At 34.6% G+C, this 20,536-nt stretch overlaps 1 protein-coding gene across 2 annotated transcripts; it reads left to right on the plus strand.

The window, feature by feature from the left end:
* Nucleotides 1-1,570: 1,570 nt before the first annotated feature.
* On the plus strand, nucleotides 1,571-20,443 carry LOC117323635 (adenylosuccinate synthetase-like). 2 transcript variants are annotated; one of them, XM_033878961.1, is made up of 13 exons: nucleotides 1,571-1,788; nucleotides 8,273-8,375; nucleotides 9,096-9,209; nucleotides 10,965-11,022; nucleotides 11,388-11,433; nucleotides 11,905-11,966; nucleotides 12,484-12,571; nucleotides 14,149-14,272; nucleotides 14,524-14,678; nucleotides 15,919-16,043; nucleotides 16,287-16,384; nucleotides 16,648-16,797; nucleotides 17,073-20,443. In XM_033878961.1, exons 1-13 carry the CDS (start codon nucleotides 1,597-1,599, stop codon nucleotides 17,129-17,131), a joined length of 1,374 nt encoding a protein of 457 aa, XP_033734852.1. In that variant the 5' UTR covers nucleotides 1,571-1,596; the 3' UTR covers nucleotides 17,132-20,443. The 2 variants fall into 2 exon arrangements, with proteins under 2 accessions (XP_033734852.1, XP_033734853.1); XM_033878962.1 differs by lacking the exons at nucleotides 1,571-1,788; nucleotides 8,273-8,375 and adding an exon at nucleotides 8,454-8,477.
* Nucleotides 20,444-20,536: the final 93 nt, after the last annotated feature.

Consider the following 20,536-nt stretch of genomic DNA (forward strand, 5'->3'; position numbering starts at 1 on the left):
CCAGTTTAAATCACTGGCATGTACTTGGAGGCATTATGTGTTGTGGGTAAACTGGAGCACGTTTATTGTGATTGTTAAAAAATAAATAAAAAAAACAACAACAACAACAAAAAAACTTTTCTGCTTTTCTTTGTTTGAGTGGTTTCCTTAACTATATTCTCCGGGTACGTGTTCATTTAATTGGCATTTTATGTTAATGGCGAACTTACTTATAAACTACTGGAGGATTGTTGCAAGCTGGTTCTTGTTTTTCAAAATAAATCGCTATTATGTAGTTATGATTAGTTTATATACATAATTATTCAATGCAATAATGGCATGTTTACGTTAAATTCGTATAAGATAGGTGTAAAATCATTCCTCTGTTTAAGTGTTTTTGGTTTGTCGCGTTCATACACCCGATGTTTGTTCCGTGTAAACCTCTTTTTTTGTGATATAATTATATATTGTCCGTCGGTCCATTAACTTTTTTGTCGAAAATTTGGTTTGTAGCCTTCAGTGGATGAAGGGTTTGTACCCAAAGGTATGTGTTCTCCGTGGAAATAAATGTAACTTTTAAAAGAATCCATCAATTTAGAGGAATTTAAATGTGGCCTAGCTGGAGAAAATTGCGTGAAAGGTACTCCAGAATTCCTAACCCAAGTTTCTCTAGGTGTTGGGACCAGAGGAAACTCGGGCTACAGAATGCTATGTTATATACACCCGGTCGGTTGTGATGGAAAGTTAGATAGCGGATCACTTTTTTATAACATAAAGCTAACTCTACAGAGCGTATCACCCACCTGTACATTTAGATTTGGGCAAGTTACATGCAAAAATCACCAGTGCGAAACTGTTCATTGCGACATGACATTTTAATACAACATTTTAAAAATGATATCACGGATGGCTAAACCGTGCCAACAAATCTATTACAATACAACACAGCGACCACATGTTCATATCTTATATTTTGAGATATATAATTAAAGTGATAAATTTTCAAAATGGCGTTTATAAAAGTTGGTGGGGGGGGGGGGGGGGGGGGGGATAGGGGATGGGGGCAGTACTTTACTATTTACAAGAGAGACGGTTTTATACTGCTTAGGTTTTGACGACAACAAAAGGGATTTCGCGCTCACAAAGAAAACCATAGTGTAACGAAATCAAATCATATATAATATATGGCTATCCATTTAAAACATTCGGTGTTTTGAATTATTTTTTTTTATCGGAGGAGCAGTTTGATATTGTTGATTTTCAAATTTTTTTCGGTGTAATTGTTAAAAGTTTATTGGCAAGGGCCGGCAGGGACATATATACTTGTATATAACTATCGTGGTTTGGGCATCTCCGCGATAGTCTACTATGTTTCAGTAGAACCTGATTCGTATTCTTTCCATTTATAATTACATAAACGTCAATAATTATACATCTGGGTCGTCTCCTTTTGCGCCTTATAACACCGATAACAGAGGCAGGTACCCATTGTACCGCAGTCCGGTAATACAGCAAGAAGGTAGTACAGTATTACCTATACTATCATTATACAGGTCGCCCGAATCGAACGCGACGGTCTTGTACAATTTCCCGCGTTTTATCCACTTACATGTGCGCATGGTCATGGCGATGAATGGTGGAAACAACATAGAAATCATGTCGAGGAATGGCGATGTTCCTATGAAAAAGCAACGGTTTAACACCCGTGTGCCTGTACAAGTAGTTCTAGGAACACAATGGGGAGACGAAGGAAAGGGGAAAATCGTCGACATGTTGGCGACGGACGTAGAGATCTGCTGCCGATGTCAGGTAAATTATTTTGTAATCTTCCTGTGGAGTGTTGTAAATATACTGAGATATCGACTTCATTGACTATAAACCGCCGCTTGTATTAGCTATGGAAAGTTGTTATACTGTATAAACAAACAAGGAACTTCATTTAAATAGCAATGTTTATTAAGATGTCAGCTTCATTCGATGGTTTCAGCACAATATATCTCCAAATGTGTCGAGACTTCCTTGCGTACTGTTGTAAACACGAGCAAAGACCTTGAGGTTGTCATTGAATTTTAACTCATTTCTTTTGAAAGTCTCCAAATCATTTCGCAATCTTTAGAGATAAGAGACGTCTAAGTGTTTTGATGTGTTTATTCTATCTGAAATGGATTGACACTAGATCAATTATCTGTAGAATTTTGTTATTTGTCGAATCGTCGTACTCTAGCCTACCTCAACAGGTCGGTGTAGCCTAGTAATGTATAGACTGTCTAGGGGGTAGATAATTATAGGTGTCGCCTATAAACACGCCGCCAGAGGTACATATTATGTATATCTGGGAAAATGCCAGCGTGCCAATTTTACAAGCTGTCGAGCTTCCAAAAGGCCTCTAACATGAGTTCCATAGACTTTCATATGTTTTATAGATATTTACTCTGGAAGCGAATGGGTGATATATCGCTACAAGTTATCAAGTATCACGTCATTAATTAAACATAAATACAATTTTTAAAATAGATTGGGAAACAATAAAAGTTACATGCTTTCTTATGTTTACTGATTTTCATTAGGATAAGTTTATTTCTGGTACAGCTTGGCTAATTTTCTAACCCTCTGCAGTACATGTACACCAGACTCAAAAGCAAATACAGTTAAAGTAAAAATTATAGGAACATTTAAAGTTTACTTTTGACTTGTTCTTCCAATTTGTTTCCAGTTAGCCACCTCTTAATTCATTCATTAAACATTTGTGGATTTACAGTTGTATAGAAGTTCCTGTGAAACCCAATGTTTATCCAGTCTATTCTTGAATGTGTTTACATTTGTTATTGTTACTATGCTCTCTGATAAAGTGTTCCCAGTGTTCTTTTTTTGCTGTGAGAAAAGAGTTTTTCTTATATTAGTTTTTTGTTGTTATAATGACTAAAGAGATGCAGATATTAATCAAGTATATTATAAACCAAAATCATAAAGGGCAATCTCAATCATAATATACATTTGGCACACAAAACTAAGACTTGATTTTCTGTGGAGTTCCCAACCTGTTCAAAATCAAATTAAAAAGGTACATGTATATGTTAGAATATAAAAACTTATAGACTAACTTGAAATTTGTGGCATCAGAATTCACATGTGCATGCTGAAATTGTGTCTTTCATACACCTGTACATATTGTGGTACAGCACTAATCTGATTGATATATAATATACATTTTAAACCACTCATTAATTAAAACTGAAGATAAAACAAGCAGATTTGTGGAATTTATATCCCTGCTTTCCTGACATATTTAGGTTAACATTTTATATCTCGACCGAATGGTTAATTTTGTTGAGCCATGATGAATTTGCTTGAAACTCAAAGAAAAAAGCAAAGCCTTATATACAGAAGTTCAGATTTTTAGCCCACCATCATCAGATGGTGGGCTATTCAAATCGCCCTGCGTCCGTGGTCCGTCGTCCGTCCGTCCGTCCGTCCCTCCCTCCGTCCGTCCGTAAACAATTCTTGTTATCGCTATTTCTCAGAAAGTACTGAAGGGATCTTTCTCAGATTTCATATGTATGTTCCCCTTGGTGCCTAGTTATGCATATCGCATTTTGAGACCTAACGGAAAACAACATAGCCGACAGGCAGCCATCTTGGATTTTGACAATTGAAGTTTGTTATCGCTATTTCTCAGAAAGTACTGAAGGGATCTTTCTCAAATTTCATATGTAGGTTCCCCTTGCTGCCTAGTTATGCATATTGCATTTTGAGACCAATCGGAAAACAACATGGCCGACAGGCAGCCATCTTGGATTTTGACAATTGAAGTTTGTTATCGCTATTTCTCAGAAAGTATTGAAGGGATCTTTCTCAAATTTCATATGTAGGTTCCCCTTGCTGCCTAGTTATGCATATTGGATTTTGAGACCAATCGGAAAACAACATGTCCGACAGGCAGCCATCTTGGATTTTGACAATTGAAAATTGTTATCGCTATTTCTGAGTAAGTACTGAAGGGATCTTTCTCAAATTTCATATGTAGGTTCCCCTTGCTGCCTAGTTATGCATAAAGCATTTTGAGACCAATCGGAAAAAAACATGGCCGACAGGCAGCCATCTTGGATTTTGACAATTGAAGTTTGTTATCGCTATTTCTCAGAAAGTAATGAAGGGATCTTTCTCAAATTTCATATGTAGGTTCCCCTCGGTGCCTAGTTATGCATATTGCAATTTGAGACTAATCGGAAAACAACATGGCCGATAGGCAGCCATCTTAGATCTTGACAATTGAAACTTGTTATCGCTATTTCTAAGAAAGTGCTGAAGGGATCTTTCTCAAATTTCATATGTAGGTTCCCCTTGGTCCCTGGTGTTGCATTTTGGGACCAATCCGAAAGCAACATGGCGGACAGACAGCCATTATCGCTAAATCTTAAATTTTATATATAGGTACCCCTTGTTTGAAAAGTACTAGAGGGCTGTTTCTGAATTTACACAGATTAGTAAGACTTAGAAGGGAAAAGTAGAGAAAAGATCAATCTGACATGGAACCTATAAAGATCATTCAATGGTGGGCGCCAAGATCCCTCTGGGATCTCTTGTTTATTGAACATATGCATGTACATGTATTATAGGTTAAAGTAAACTGATTTTGCAAGACTTCTTCTCATCTGCCATCACCAAACCCAATCACAAAAATGCTGTGTTGATTTTGTTTCAGCATAGGATCTGGTTGCTATATCGAGTAGAGAATTGCACCCTATTTCTGGTTAAATTTTTACATACACATCATGTGCTAGCCTGAGTTGCTATTTTTTGAGCTAGATGTGTAGTCAAGGTTTAACGATAGGGCTGGGTATTGCGGACCAAAACCGTATTGCAATATATTGCAATATTCAACAGAAACTTGCAATACGTATTGCAATATTATTGACCTTAGTACCATCAACTTGCTCGTCGTCCGCCATTTTTCGTTTCTAGTAAACAATCATAATCTCGAAAGTGCTTGATTTTAACGTAGATGTCCCATACGGCCAAGCGCTTTAGAGACAACGAAACAAGCGCCCCACCAATACGACATAATGACGTTCTCGTGTGTTTCTTTCACGTTTACATAAGTAATTTACGCTATTGGTGCCAACACATAATGTTAAATCAGTGATTAATATGCCTTTTTGTTAACCATCGCGATATACCGGTTTCCAGGGTTTGTGTACCGGTATATCGTATCGACCTGCCAAATTCGCGGTATACCGGTATTTCGATATTATCGCGCACCTCTATTTAACGATACACATTTTGTTATTATCTTTAACACAGTTTACCTCAAATGGTCATGAAAACAGATTGACAACCATAATTAAAAGATACAGCAGGTTTTAATGAATACATATATCAATATATATACTGTTACTATTTTAGCATCAAAACTGTCTTCAAGTTTGAGTGATTTTCACTGCAAACTTCTACAACTAATTGCTCCATAGGCAGGTGAGAAGTAAGAATTTTGGAACCCGTCATTCAAATTGTTGCTTTTAACATTAGCAGTTGTATGACATCAAATACCTGCTGGGTGACTTTTCTTATTGACAACACTGCCAGGACATGAGAAATATCTGAATAATGTGGTCAGGGCAATGTCCGTCTGGTCAGACAATCATTAGGACCAAAAGTTTAAACCCAGAGCTAAGGGGATTATAATGTCTAGATGTTGCTTCAGGCTATGAAGCTGGAAAATCTATGCAACCTGCTGGTAGTGCTGTACGTATACTAGCTAGGTATATACAGTAACACTGTTAGTGGGTTGTGTGTGTAGGTGGCTGTTTTCCCTAGTATTATGCCTAATTAATAAAGTCTGTAGCTCAGTATGAACTCCTGAAAGTGTGCCATATTCCTTTGGATGAACATCAGAACTGTGTCATGTATACAAACATAGAGATTCCTACTGCTGGAGAGACCAGGGTGTAATTGATACAACCACAACAAGGCGATTACATAGCAGGCAATCATGTACAAAATCAAGAAACACTGTCCTAGCAAGGGTCTTAGCACACCCTAATGTGGGTGTATGTGTTTGTACCTGTAAATACATAAGTATAGCAAGATTAATTGGATAAAAAGGATTGCTGTGCATTAGTCGTTAATTTTAGCTTTTAATTGGAAATATTCCAAAATAGAAAGTATTAGATTTTGAAAATTTTATATAGTACTTAGTATTGATTTTAAATCATGTTATATCACTGAACTTATTTCAGGTTAGTGTAGATATCTTACAGATTTTCCAAGGTAGAAAAATAGAAATTGTTTGTAGTTTAATTTATGCTAATTGGTACTGTAGGCTCTTTAAGACTGTTTATCACTTGACATATTTGCAAGTGACAGTGTCACATGTATACATGAACTGATAAGATAACAACACAGAAGATTGCTGTCCATTTCAGGTCACCTGAGAGAAAGTCTCAAGTGACCAATTCTAATCGCCTTTTGTCAGTCATGCATCCAGAAACATCTTAAATTTTCGACTTCTTCTCATAAACCCCTGCAGTGATTTTTCAGCCTATATAAATAGGGTCGGGTACCGATCCCATTCCCAATGAGATTTCATTAAAAAAAATCCCAATTGTCCCGCCGAAATTCCCAAATAATTACCGATTTCAATTCCGGATATTTTGACCCGGTCGCTGTTTTTGGCATTAGTATACAAGTAATGTGCAAACGCTTGGGTGATCACGAATCGCCATAAAATGGCGGCCTAATATAATGGCAAGTACTACGCAAAGAAAATAGATTATCCGACAGCAAGGGCTCCAAAACCCTGACTGAACTATTTAAACCCAAAACACCAACACAGACGGCATTATCAGAACCCATAGTACATGCCAGTCCACTTCCGATTGTCGGGACAAAGCCTGCTACGTCGGTATCTCCGCCACCTTCAGTCGCCGAGCCGGACACCGACTGTCAAGTCAACATAGGTCTACTTAAAGGAAAACCAAAATCAGATCGACGCCTTTTCATGAGAATTAATTTTGAGGGACCAGAACACTTGTCCGCAGAGGACCTCGGATCTCTGATCCTCTTGTTCAAAATAAAAAAGACAGACAAAATTAAATCAATGAAATCATTACATGTCATCTGTTTTTATGTAGTATATATTTCCACAGTTCTATTATAAAAGCTAGATTTTTAAAATTATTAATTTTTCATTACCAAAACTAGCTCATCTGACTGCAATATATCAGATAACCTGTATTTATACTATCCACATAGCAAGGGAAAGTGACATATCTCATTAATTCAGTCTGACCTCTGTGCTCTTTAACACTTTTCCACACAGCCGGGGTACTGCCATAAATCTCATTAATCTATAGGCTGGTACTTTTGAACATATCTACAAATTTATCTGAAAAAATCAATTACTTGAACATAATGTTTCATTCATAAATCGTCTCAGAATTTTTTTTTACAATGACAATCTCAGCTCATTTACGGACGTCATATTTGTCCAATGTTGCTGTAGTAAATGTTCTTGCAACATTATCTGAATGTGTTAGACTTGCAATACTATCGTTGGCATTGAACAGACAATTGCCATTGCCTGTAGTCTTCAGTGCTTGATATGTCCCAGGCACTGACAAATCTTTTGGGATAAGACAATTGCTAAATTCGTCTGCCATTATAGGCTATCTGCATTGTTTACATCTGGGTTACCAACATGCTTCCGGAAGTTGCCAAACAAACAAACGCTCAAATGACTCGGACGGAATTTATGTACTTCCTTTCGTTTAGACATGTAACATGTGCGCCCACACGCACACTAGAGTTCGATGACAGACAGACTCGGATGAATTTACAATGACCTCGCTATTTAAACAAGTACTGTAAGTGTTGAAATTAAACAATAAGATGCATGGGTGTCCATATTTCATATTTATTCGGGATAAATCCATTTTCGCAAAAGTTGCAAAATTCATTAATTTTATTTTAGCAATTAGTGATTACGATTCGCAAAATGCGATCGATAGCGTGAGCACAGATTGTTACATATTGTGTAAATTATTGATCAACAACATCTACCATGGTAATGCATAGTATTTTAAATAGGACAATGCAGTGTATCCTTACTTATAAGTGTATCACAATTTATCCCGATTCTGATTAAATGAAGCTTAAGTTTGCATTTGGAAGATCATAAATATTCCTGCTTCACATTCACGACATGTTGCTTTTTCGAATACTAACAGTAATTTTAGAAATATGACTTGTTAATGTTGGAACACTTGACCAACTATATCTCTGGTTTGTTTGATAGGGAGGAAACAATGCAGGACACACAGTGGTGGTGAAGGACCAGGCATACGACTTCCACCTTCTGCCCAGTGGTATCGTCAACAGCAATTGTGTGGGTGTTATAGGTAAGACTTTAAGTTAGAATGAATGTAGTAAGACTTTCAGATGGAGCGTGTGTCACTTTCTGCCCAGCGGTATCGTCGACAGCAATTGTGTGGGTGTTATAGGTAAGACTTTAAGTTAGAATGAATGTAGTAAGACTTTTAGATGGAGCGTGTGTCACTTTCTGCCCAGCGGTATCGTCAACAGCAAATGTGTGGCTGTTATAGGTAAGACTTTTAAATGGAGCGTGAGTCACCTTCTGCCCTGTCTTATCGTCAACAGCAATTGTGTGGTTGTTATAGGTAAGACCTAAGATAAGTTTAGTGAGTATGGTAATACCTCAAATTAGAGTGATTGTGCTAGGCCTTCTAGATTTTTTTGTTGTCATAGGTATATAATGTCTGTTTGGAGTTCGGTTCCTCAGCATTATATATACATGACTGTCAAAAAGTGTTGTAGTTGAATAAAATGCTTCTTTTTGTTGCTCTACAATAAGCCCACCCCCTACGTTGTGTTAGTCCCCTGGACGTTTTTGATACAGGATAGATATGCAGTTTGCAAAAGTGTGCTTGTTTTGCTTTTGGGTATGCAAACATGCAGAACTTATTTGCAGGTGGAATTCAAGTTATTGTCAATTACTTATGATGTTGTAATGTGGCCAAATTATCTAGTTTGTAAACCAGACCTGTGAAAAATTCAAAAGTAATGCAACATTTGTTAAAGCAATTTCATTTTGTTTACAGGCAATGGAGTTGTGATTCATCTGCCAAATTTGTTTGAAGAGATCAAAAAGAATGAGGACAAGGGTTTGACTGACCTGAAGAAGCGCTTGATAATCTCCACAAGAGCACATCTAGGTAGGTATACAAATATAGCCCTCATAGCCTTACACAAGTACATGTTTCTAAGGACTTGCACATATGTTCAAGACTTCTTGATAAATTATTTTCATTAAAAGAAGTTGTTTCAATTAGACCACTATGAACTTACTGATCAATGTGGCCCCTGGATAAAGATTGACTATATATTTCAAAGAATTTTTATGATTGTCTTTCCAAATTTTAGAATGATAGTTTTTATCGACCAAAGACTGTATGTAATATTATGATGTATGTGGGTATTTAAAGACTTTACCAATGAAGATCCATGTTTTTGAAAAAAAATTCTGTCTTTCTGTTCTTTTAGGAGGGAATGACACTTGACTGGTTCACCTCTTGTTTTAACTAGTGCTGCGAGTTGTAGCATATCCCTGGGTAAGTACTACAGAATTCACATCCTGACAATGTTCAAGTGGTTCAATAAGTTTAAGTAGTCATTCATATGCAGTTATTTCTTTTCATTTTAAATTTTAAAACATGGGTATATTCCCTGCTCGTTCGAATTTTGAAACATGGATACATTTCCTGCTCAGGTTTTGAGTATAAGAAGTCGGTTTTCTATCCTGTGGGCCATGAGTGTCAGTTGACATCAATTGATTTTGGGACAAAGCATCGGTATAATGCACTTTTCAAATATTGATAGAAAATTTGAACAACAATGTTACTAGTTTTGTAGTATTGTAGTGTTACCAGTCAATAGAAGATTTCTTGGCTCTTGTTCTTCAGTTTTCCCACCTGTACAAATCAGCAGGCAATATTTTATTGATTCTGTTCCTGTAGACTGTTGACAGAAGTTTCTGTTCTATGACCTTGAGGGTCAGGTGCATGACTTTGGTTGTTTCCTTGATCTTGGTTTTCTATCCAGTGATGTTTACGCTTCATACAGCTTGTGTGGTAGGAGCTATGAATAATTGATTGCTAAGGTACAGTTACAGATAGAATGTTACAAGTTTTACACATGCTATCGTCGAGAGATTTGAAATGGAGATGCAAACATTCATTATTTAGTATTTTGATGTTTAGTGATCCATGTGATAAATCATGCATTATTAAGGAGTAAATATTTCCCCTTTTATTCTGTCCTGGCTATATACAGTGTCCATTTCATTATTTCTATCATTCATGAACTTTTCTGACCTTCAAGGTTATCTTTTTACAAATTGTATGTTTTATCGCAGTCATTAGGCTTAGGCTATCAGCAGACAGGGGAAAGGTTATCACTGTATCCATGTGTTTGTATTGTTATGCATGTTTGTCATAGTTGTTAGACTTAGACCTTCGTTTAGAACAGTTTGTCTTTGTTTTGATGTGTTACACATCATTCTTGTTTATCTTAGGCTTTTGACTGATTAAATGTTGACAGTTTGCCAGTTTTTAGCATTTTAATCAACAGTAGAGTTGTTATTTTTAGAGCATGCAAAAACTTATTTCGTATAATGTAGGACCTACTCTGCCCAAATTTTTCAAAAAATTTGTTTTGAATCCGTCTTCTGGAGGAGTGCAGTGTATTGGTCCAGGTTTAGGTGTGTGTAATGAGGTTCACTTATTTGGTACAAGTCTTACAAAGGCATAATGTATAAACCACTTAGAACATTGTCACAGAGATATGATGTGAATTCTGAAGTACCACCCTATGGAGGTATTCAAATTAACAGTAATTGTCCATGTATACTGGTATCTCAAAAGACTAGTTTCATTTTTACCAAGAGAGAATCTACCACTTGTTTATTTCAGTGTTTGATTTGCACCAACAAGTTGACGGTATGCAAGAACAAAACAGAGGAAAAAACTTGTAAGTAAAATAATTCTTAAAAACTATTAAGCCATTAATTTAATAACAATTTTGTGAAATAAGGTCTACATCTTCTTTACCCAGGCACTACTTTTAAGTAAGAAAGTAATTTTGTTCTCTATTTAAATAATGATCAATGTTTTCATTGAATTTACATTTTACACAGGAGATGAATTCAGAGCCCTAATCACAACAAGATATCTTCATGGTAATTGTGGGACATTCCCACCTGCATATCCAACTTAATTGAAATAGAAGTGTGATTTAATTGGAAGAAAAAGGACAATTAGCATGTTGTCAATGCAGTTATATTATGATTTGTTTTCAGGCAAAAAACTAAATACCATGTTTTGTGCAAATTCCAGAATCGGTACTACGAAAAAGGGTATCGGCCCGGCATATTCATCTAAGGTATGCAAAATCTATGCTGGAGAACTTATAAAGTCACTGTTGATTTTAACCTTGGCTGTACACCAATGTCTGATACAAATATTTTTATAACCATTTAGCATTACAGCCAGGTGAAATGGTTCAGTTACTAGAATAGGTCATGCAGATCAATACATACTGCAACACTTTTAAATTTTTTTTAAAAAGAAGATGGCTACTATAACCACAACAGATGTTTGGTACTTGGTGTCACAGATAAATAGATGAATACCATGAAGTTAAAATAAGCCACCAAAATTGTATTAAAGAAATACCTTACTACTACATTAGGTTACTGGTCTTTAACATCAACCAATATATGGTAGAGATTTATTATAGGTGTATAAATATGTGTCATGTTCTATAAATGATGTGTATAAAGTCCAGCTGACCAGAAACTTCTTGCGTTTCAAGTGTGCTAGATAAACTAAGAGTCATCTTCTGTATTGTCAGGCAACGAGGAACGGTTTACGAATCGCTGATCTTCTTGGTGACTACTCCTATTTTTCAGAACAGTAAGTACATTAACTTACATCATCATGGTCTCATCATGTTTTGATAGTCTACACGGTCTTTTCCTGTCTTTCTTTTGTATTTTCTTCTAACTTCTAACTTCCTTTTTCTATCGGCTTCAGGTCTTTTTACATGACTTTGAAGTTTACAAAACGCTGACATTTTGTAATCTCGGCTTCCAACAAAGGAAGAGTGTATTAGGACTTCCTTACCTTTAGTTTATAGAACCTATTCTACGGTAATTTAAGCCTACAGCAGATGTGCATATTGCTTGTATTATTGGTCATATTGAGGTTGGGAAAGTTTTTTTTCCATTGTATAATTTCTTGCATATGATTTTGTATATTGTTACTTACAGATAAATAACTAAATGGAGAAGTGGACATGTATGTGCCTTGCCTTAAACCTGGTATCTGTACAAAATTGTTATATAATCCACTATGTTGTATAATCAAACAATGTATTAAATGTGCCCAGGGAAAAATTACTAATACTTTGTTTTTGTTTCTTTATGAATAGTTTTCGCAAGCTGGTAGACTTCTATATCCGGCAGTTTCCTGAGCTGAAAGAAGTAGTCAACGTTGAAGAGGAACTGAAACGCTATGAAGTACGTATTTTGGTTGAACAAAAGCTGAATGTTTTCATGTTGTACTGGTTTGTCAACCTTATTTATATTGGTTACAATGGACATTTAAAGTCTTGTCCAATTATGCTTACAAATAGATTTCAGTTTACTTGTCCTGACAGGTTGATTTTGTTATTGTATGAGTCTAAGTAATGGCCTGTATATATGATAATTAACTTACCTGTAATCCAGTATACATAGTAATGGCCTGTATATATGATAATTAACTTACCTGTAATCCAGTATACATAGTAATGGCCTGTATATATGATAATTAACTTACCTGTAATCCAGTATACATAGTAATGGCCTGTATATATGATAATTAACTTACCTGTAATCCAGTATACATAGTAATGGCCTGTATATATGATAATTAACTTACCTGTAATCCAGTATACATAGTAATGGCCTGTATATATGATAATTAACTTACCTGTAATCCAGTATACATAGTAATGGCCTGTATATATGATAATTAACTTACCTGTAATCCAGTATACATAGTAATGGCCTGTATATATGATAATTAACTTACCTGTAATCCAGTATACATAGTAATGGCCTGTATATATGATAATTAACTTACCTGTAATCCAGTATACATAGTAATGGCCTGTATATATGATAATTAACTTACCTGTAATCCAGTATACATAGTAATGGCCTGTATATATGATAATTAACTTACCTGTAATCCAGTATACATAGTAATGGCCTGTATATATGATAATTAACTTACCTGTAATCCAGTATACATAGTAATGGCCTGTATATATGATAATTAACTTACCTGTAATCCAGTATACATAGTAATGGCCTGTATATATGATAATTAACTTACCTGTAATCCAGTATACATAGTAATGGCCTGTATATATGATAATTAACTTACCTGTAATCCAGTATACATAGTAATGGCCTGTATATATGATAATTAACTTACCTGTAATCCAGTATACATAGTAATGGCCTGTATATATGATAATTAACTTACCTGTAATCCAGTATACATAGTAATGGCCTGTATATATGATAATTAACTTACCTGTAATCCAGTATACATAGTAATGGCCTGTATATATGATAATTAACTTACCTGTAATCCAGTATACATAGTAATGGCCTGTATATATGATAATTAACTTACCTGTAATCCAGTATACATAGTAATGGCCTGTATATATGATAATTAACTTACCTGTAATCCAGTAAACGCTAATATCTTTATCAAACTTTTGATTTCAAACACACTTTCAGGAATTTCACACAAGGTCACATGGATGAGTGCTTTCATGTTTTTTCCTTAACGCTGTTCATACATGTATTTGATACAGAAGTCAATGTGTCTGCTCACCCTGTATGTAATTTTGGTGTCTGTATGCTCTGCCATTGTAACTGAGCATTAGAGGGATTGTTTAAAAAAAAACATGGATTGCACTCACTGAAGAAATAACTTTGATTGGCTTGATAATGATTATCATATATAGAACCTTTAATTGACCAGCTACTCTAGTGTACTATCAAGGTGACAAATCTGTACAATGCTTGTTTACTAGGTCCTGCGGGAAGAGGTTCGTCCCATGGTACGAGACACCATCCCCTACCTCCACAAGGCCATTACTGACTGCAAGACCATACTTATAGAGGGAGCTCAGTCCAATGTCCTTGACATTGACTTTGGTACACTTATTTTGATCTTTGATTGGAAAAAAAGTCTGAAGGACAATCTGATAGTTGTAATTTTAGTGTTCAGTTTTGGATCAATATAAGATGTTTACTAAGATAATACAATGTCAGACTTTGATATATTACTTAACTATTTCAAAAAAAAATCATTTTAATGTGTCAATATGTTTAAAAAAAATGGTTCAAAGAATAATTTTGATGTAGACTCGATGGACATTTTGGCAAAATTTGTTTGGGTGTTGCAGGTCTGTATCCATATGTGACCTCATCAAACTGCAGTGTTGGAGGTATCTGTACTGGGCTAGGAATCCCACCTCATGTTCTAGGGGATGTGTTTGGTGTCGTCAAGGCCTATCTCACAAGGGTGGGCAGTGGTGGATTCCCAACAGAACTTAAAGATGTAAGATGAGTTTATAAGATGGCCAGAACTTACAGATGTAAGATGAGTTTATAAGATGGCCAGAACTTACAGTTGTAAGATCAATTTATAAGATAGTCAGAACTTACAGATGTAAGATCAGTTTATAAGATAGAACTTACAGATGTAAGATCAATTTATAAGATAGCCAGAACTTACAGATGTGAGATCAGTTTTTAAGATAGTCAGAACGTACATATGTAAGATCAGTTTATAAGATAGTCAGAACTTACAGATGTAAGATCAGTTTATAAGATAATCAGAACTTACAGATGTAAGATCAGTTTATAAGATAGTCAGAACTTACTAATGTAAGATCAGTTTATAAGATAGTCAGAACTTACAGATGTAAGATCAGTTTATAATCAGAACTTACAGATGTAAGATCAGTTTATAAGATAGCCAGAACTTACAGATGTAAGATCAGTTTATAAGATAGTCAGAACTTACAGATGTAAGATCAGTTTATAAGATAATCAGAACTTACAGATGTAAGATCAGTTTATAAGATAGTCAGAACTTACTAATGTAAGATCAGTTTATAAGATAGTCAGAACTTACAGATGTAAGATCAGTTTATAATCAGAACTTACAGATGTAAGATCAGTTTATAAGATAGTCAGAACTTACAGACGTAAGATCAGTTTATAAGATAGTCAGAACTTACTAATGTAAGATCAATTTATAAGATAATCAGAACTTACAGATGTAAGATCAGTTTATAAGATAGTCAGAACTTACAGATGTAAGATCAGTTTATAAGATAGTCAGAACTTACAGATGTAAGATCAGTTTATAAGATAATCAGAACTTACAGATGTAAGATCAGTTTATAAGATAGTCAGAACTTACTAATGTAAGATCAGTTTATAAGATAGTCAGAACTTACAGATGTAAGATCAGTTTATAATCAGAACTTACAGATGTAAGATCAGTTTATAAGATAGTCAGAACTTACAGACGTAAGATCAGTTTATAAGATAGTCAGAACTTACTAATGTAAGATCAATTTATAAGATAATCAGAACTTACAGATGTAAGATCAGTTTATAAGATAGTCAGAACTTACAGATGTAAGATCAGTTTATAAGATAGTCAGAAGACAGAACTTGCATGTATTGGCTTTATTAAAAAATCATGTACATCCAGGTGATGTCCTTATGAAAGAATTTGAACTTGAGTGATAAGGGATACTGAAGATTAGCTCACCTTGATGTTACAGGAAAAAGGTCAAACTCTGGTTGATAGAGGTCATGAGTACGGAGTCACCACAGGTCGCAGGCGGCGAGTGGGCTGGCTAGATATGGTCATGTTGAAGTACTCCAACATGATCAATGGTTTTACTGCGTGAGTATCCATAGTGTTCAATGTTACCATATTTTATGGCACAAGATCTCTTACATCAGATAAACAAGAACACAGATATATTTCTGAAAGTTTGAAAAAGGTTTCAAAAGCAAGTATAGAAAAACTAAAAATGATACACACAACCATACCGAACTGTATACACTGATGTTGGATCTCCCACCTTCCATAAAAATGATACCTGTTTACCTCGACTGAGTTTTGCTGTCTCACTTGTAATTGCAGTGTTGCTATCACCAAACTGGATATACTTGATACATTCAAGGAGGTGAAGATTGGTGTGAAGTACATCCTTGATGGTGAGGAGTATGAAAGCTTCCCAGGTAAGTCAACAGTGTATCAGATAACAGTATTATTATTGGTCCACAGTTTTATGTTTTTGTATCACACAATTGTTTTAATAGTTTGATGCAGTTTCTTTACATAGCATCAGTATCATTTAGGATCGTATATTATCTGATTTGGGAAAATCTTGCTTTGGAGATAAACGAAAGCTGAAGTCTTGTTTCTCTGAGTGAGTCATAGTTCAAAGTTCAATGTAACTTAGGTCATATATCAGTTTTGAGCATGATATTTTGTGTTGTAGCACTGGATGAGGACTTGAAGCGAATTGAAGTAGTATATGAAACCCTGCCTGGATGGGAAGAGGACACCTCCTCAGCAAGGAAGTTTTCCGAACTGCCCCAGAATGCGCAAAGTTACATCAGAAGAGTGGAAAAGTTGATGGAAGTACCAGGTAGCTTTACTTTCTACAATTTCAAATTGTTTATATCATTTCACATTTAAGAGTGAGGAAAATGTATGTTGGAGTAAAATACATAGAAAGCTTTTATGTTTAAATAGTCGTATGAATATACAGTGAGGTTAATCTGCAAACATTTTGTATGTAATGTTCCTAAAGTTTGAACAGTAATAAATTTGTTTCACAAATGATAAAATTTATTAACACTCTGGAATTTATTTGAATGTTTTATATTGTTACTTTTAAGATATTACAATACAATTTTACAGTGAAATGGATAGGTGTCGGGCAGTCGAGAGACTCCATCATTGAAGTGGGCTCCTGCTGACCTTGTGCCCTAGTTAGGGCTTCATGACGTCATCTGTAACTGGAATACAGGGATTATTGTAGAGGTGTTGGTCATCATCTTATATTTTTGAATATGGTGTGCCTGATATTTTTAGTCGTACAATTGTATATCTGTCTGTATTGAAGTTGAGGGTAACACAAAATATTCACCAAGGTTTAATATCTATTTTCTCTCTTACCTTTTCCATAATGTGTGATAACAAACCGCCTCGATCTGTTTTATACGTGCCATGTCCTGATTTATATATTGGACTATCAAGATCCGACAGATTCTGGTCAATCAGTTCTTACTTTTTAGAATTATATTTTTTAGAAAATTTCTGTGTCTAAGATTTTTAGAGCATTAATGCATTTATATAAACCAGGTAGGTACCTGGATGATAGTTGCCTTTGATTTTAAAGAGAAAAGGTAAAATTTAACTCCTGACTAAACTAAATGTTCTATTAAATATGTATTTTTAACCCTCATATGTATATAACTATTTTATGTAACTTTGTTTCAAGAATACCTAAATTTCCACAATATAGATATCATATCCCGTTGCTTTTTACATTATACAAAGGTAATCCAACAGCTGTATTTAGTATAAAAATTATATACTTACATCAGTCTAAGTCTATATTTGAGAAGAATTTATTTTTAAAATAGATGGGATTAAAAAATTTAGGGATGTTCAAGTAAAAATAATATCCAACGGATAACTCCAGAAATAAAGTATAGTAGGCTAATAGAATTTAAAATTTAAATGGTGTTTTATAATAATAATAATAATTGTGGGGAGAGGTCGCCTAAGACAAAGCTGTTGCGATTGGCTTTTTTCCGACAGAAGGCATCATCCGTCTGTGAACATGTTACATTTTTACACTTTCCAGAAACCTCTAACCAATTTCATTGAAATTTCACATGATACAGAATATATGTAAGATTGAAATGTGACAATGCTGTATTGAGTTTGAAAACAGCAAGCTTTAGGGGAAATTCCATTACAAAACAAGAAAAAGACTTGGAAACTTTAACTGAGAATAACAGAAATGAAAATTATTTCAAAACATTAGAACAATATGTATACAAGTCATTGTGAGATTGTCAAATTAGATTACAAGCAAAATGGATTGAGCAAGATATATAATTTGATTAAGAGTTTCATGATGAGGCAGAGAAAGAGATGATGAAGAGGATTGGGTGAAGGATGACAATTAAAAGGAAATAGCAAAAAGTTTTGAGGAGAATTGAAATAAGGAAGCAAATTTCCCAAACACAAACCTATATGAACAATTACTTTGTTGATACAGGGGAAAACATACAGATGTATGGCCATTAAAGCTTCAGATTGTTAGAAATTATATGATCCCATTTGAACTAAAGATTAATCTTGTAAAAAATATTCTGGAAGAAAAAATATTCTGGAAGAATGAATTAGCATCATGTTTTCATTACAATTAGAACTTTTAAAGCGAGTCTGATTCAATTTCAGGTGCTACCAAATCATCAAAAAGTCATTTGTGTTTTTCGTTTTATATCAGAGTTTTTATAATCTTTATTTTTTGTGAGCTTTATTTGTCCTCATGTTTTCATCATCCATATACCTGTTTCGAATTGGTTTGAAACAGATTTTGCATCAGTTCTGATTTTGTGTCAAACTGAGTGTTTTGTTAAGTGATCTGCTGAGAAGTTTGTAGTGTTATGCTATCAATGAATACTCCCAGAAGTGTTTTTAAAAATGTCTCCACAACCATTGTCATCATTTACTTGTTATCTGTTCTCCTGGTTCAGTGATATGGTTTCTTGATTACCTCCCTTGAACTGTAAGATTGCGTAACCTAGTGATAGTACTAATGTAATACCATTTCATAAAGATTTATTTTTAGGTCTTTGAATTGTATATGAATGTCATGCTTGCATGATAATATTTCAAAGTTAAGATTTATTTTCAGGTCTTTCAAATGTATATAAAGTGTAAGGCTCGCATGATGTTATAAAGTTTGTAACTACTTAACGTTCAGTAAATGAACAGGTTAGGCCCATTTCAGGTAGATCCACTGTATGATTGGTGAGGCACTTATAATGACTGTACATGGGTGGTGGGATTTACCGGTCATTTGTATAACGAGACCTTGAAAACATATCGGTGTGGATTCACCTGTCTCCTCGTTTCCCTGTAAATATTTCTCTTTTCCACAATTAATGTCACATCATGGTCTACGCGTTATGGTATTGCATATAAAATTGAATGTTTGCTTCTGAAGTAAACAAACTATATATGTAAACTAGCCAGGACAGCAATATTAAGAAAAAATTTGTGTACAGCTGTTCTCAAGGTTTTATTGACGTTCACATGTAGAGTATTTTCACGGTGATCTTCAGGCACAATTTATTTCTCGGCAACCTCTTCAAGGATCAGTGAATTTTTGTTGCAAAGAAATATGAAGTCTTGCATAATTTCTTTTTGGTGACAAAGATAGGTGTCAAATAAAATTTTGAAATATTGGTTTTTCCAATTGTACATATTAATATGCAAGAACAGTCTTTAAACTAGAATGTTTCAATCCTATTTGCTTTTCCTCTAGATATGAAAAATTGAATGATGCAACCTGTGTTAGAATGGTATAATATGCAAATATTAAAAACATTTCAAAAGCAACAAGTGGAGATCTTTGAAATCCTAGTTTTTATTTTGAAATTTTGGCCCTGGTATCACAGTACTTTAAAATAGATACTCTTTGAATTCCCATTTTACTTTGAATATGATGTAATCTAGATCAGATGTTTATTCAGTCTCAAGTCAAAAAAAGTTGTATTAAATAAAACTTGATTGAGATATGATACACCAATATTTTGAGTTATGTATTTATGGATTGGCATATTTTGAGAAAGTTTTGTGATTCCAGGGCCTGGTAAGTAACACATTTTTAAATTTATTGAAACTGTTCTTTTATTGATAGAATTTGTTTGAAGTATACAGAGTGACGATTATTTCTGTTGGAATGCGATATATATGTGTGTAGCAAATCTGTAATGTTTCTCATGGACAGCTAAATCTGAAAAAGGTTTTCAAGATTTGGTTATTGGCTGGGGAAGGGAGTCTTGTAATTTGTATCATTCTAGTAAAATAAAGAGCAATGTTATATAGAGGGCTCCAGGAAATCAAATAATTGTCCTTACTTAACCTTGGAATTACATAAACATGATTTGTTATGTTACAGTAACATGTTGTATCGGATATACCATGCTCTTTCTCTTGTCAGCTGTTGTACAGGAACTAAGAAAGGATTAAAGAATCACTAATTCTAATTTTGTGTGATTGTTTGTTGCTGTACAGGTGTCCTCCAATTCTGTCTGTCAGTCCGTCCACTTACTTTTAGCAGGGACCTGAATGGCTTTTAC

Source organism: Pecten maximus, chromosome 3 (assembly GCF_902652985.1).
Source record: "Pecten maximus chromosome 3, xPecMax1.1, whole genome shotgun sequence".
Taxonomy (NCBI): Eukaryota; Metazoa; Mollusca; class Bivalvia; order Pectinida; family Pectinidae; genus Pecten; species Pecten maximus.

What these genes read in the sequence shown, in the direction of transcription:
- LOC117323635 (XM_033878961.1), top strand. Translation starts at nt 1,597, where the DNA reads ATGGTCATGGCGATGAATGGTGGAAACAACATAGAAATCATGTCGAGG. An exon ending in TGTCCTTGACATTGACTTTG is followed by an intron (nt 14,273 to 14,523) that starts GTACACTTATTT and finishes TGGGTGTTGCAG; the next exon opens with GTCTGTATCCATATGTGACC. An exon ending in TCCCAACAGAACTTAAAGAT is followed by an intron (nt 14,679 to 15,918) that starts GTAAGATGAGTT and finishes TTGATGTTACAG; the next exon opens with GAAAAAGGTCAAACTCTGGT.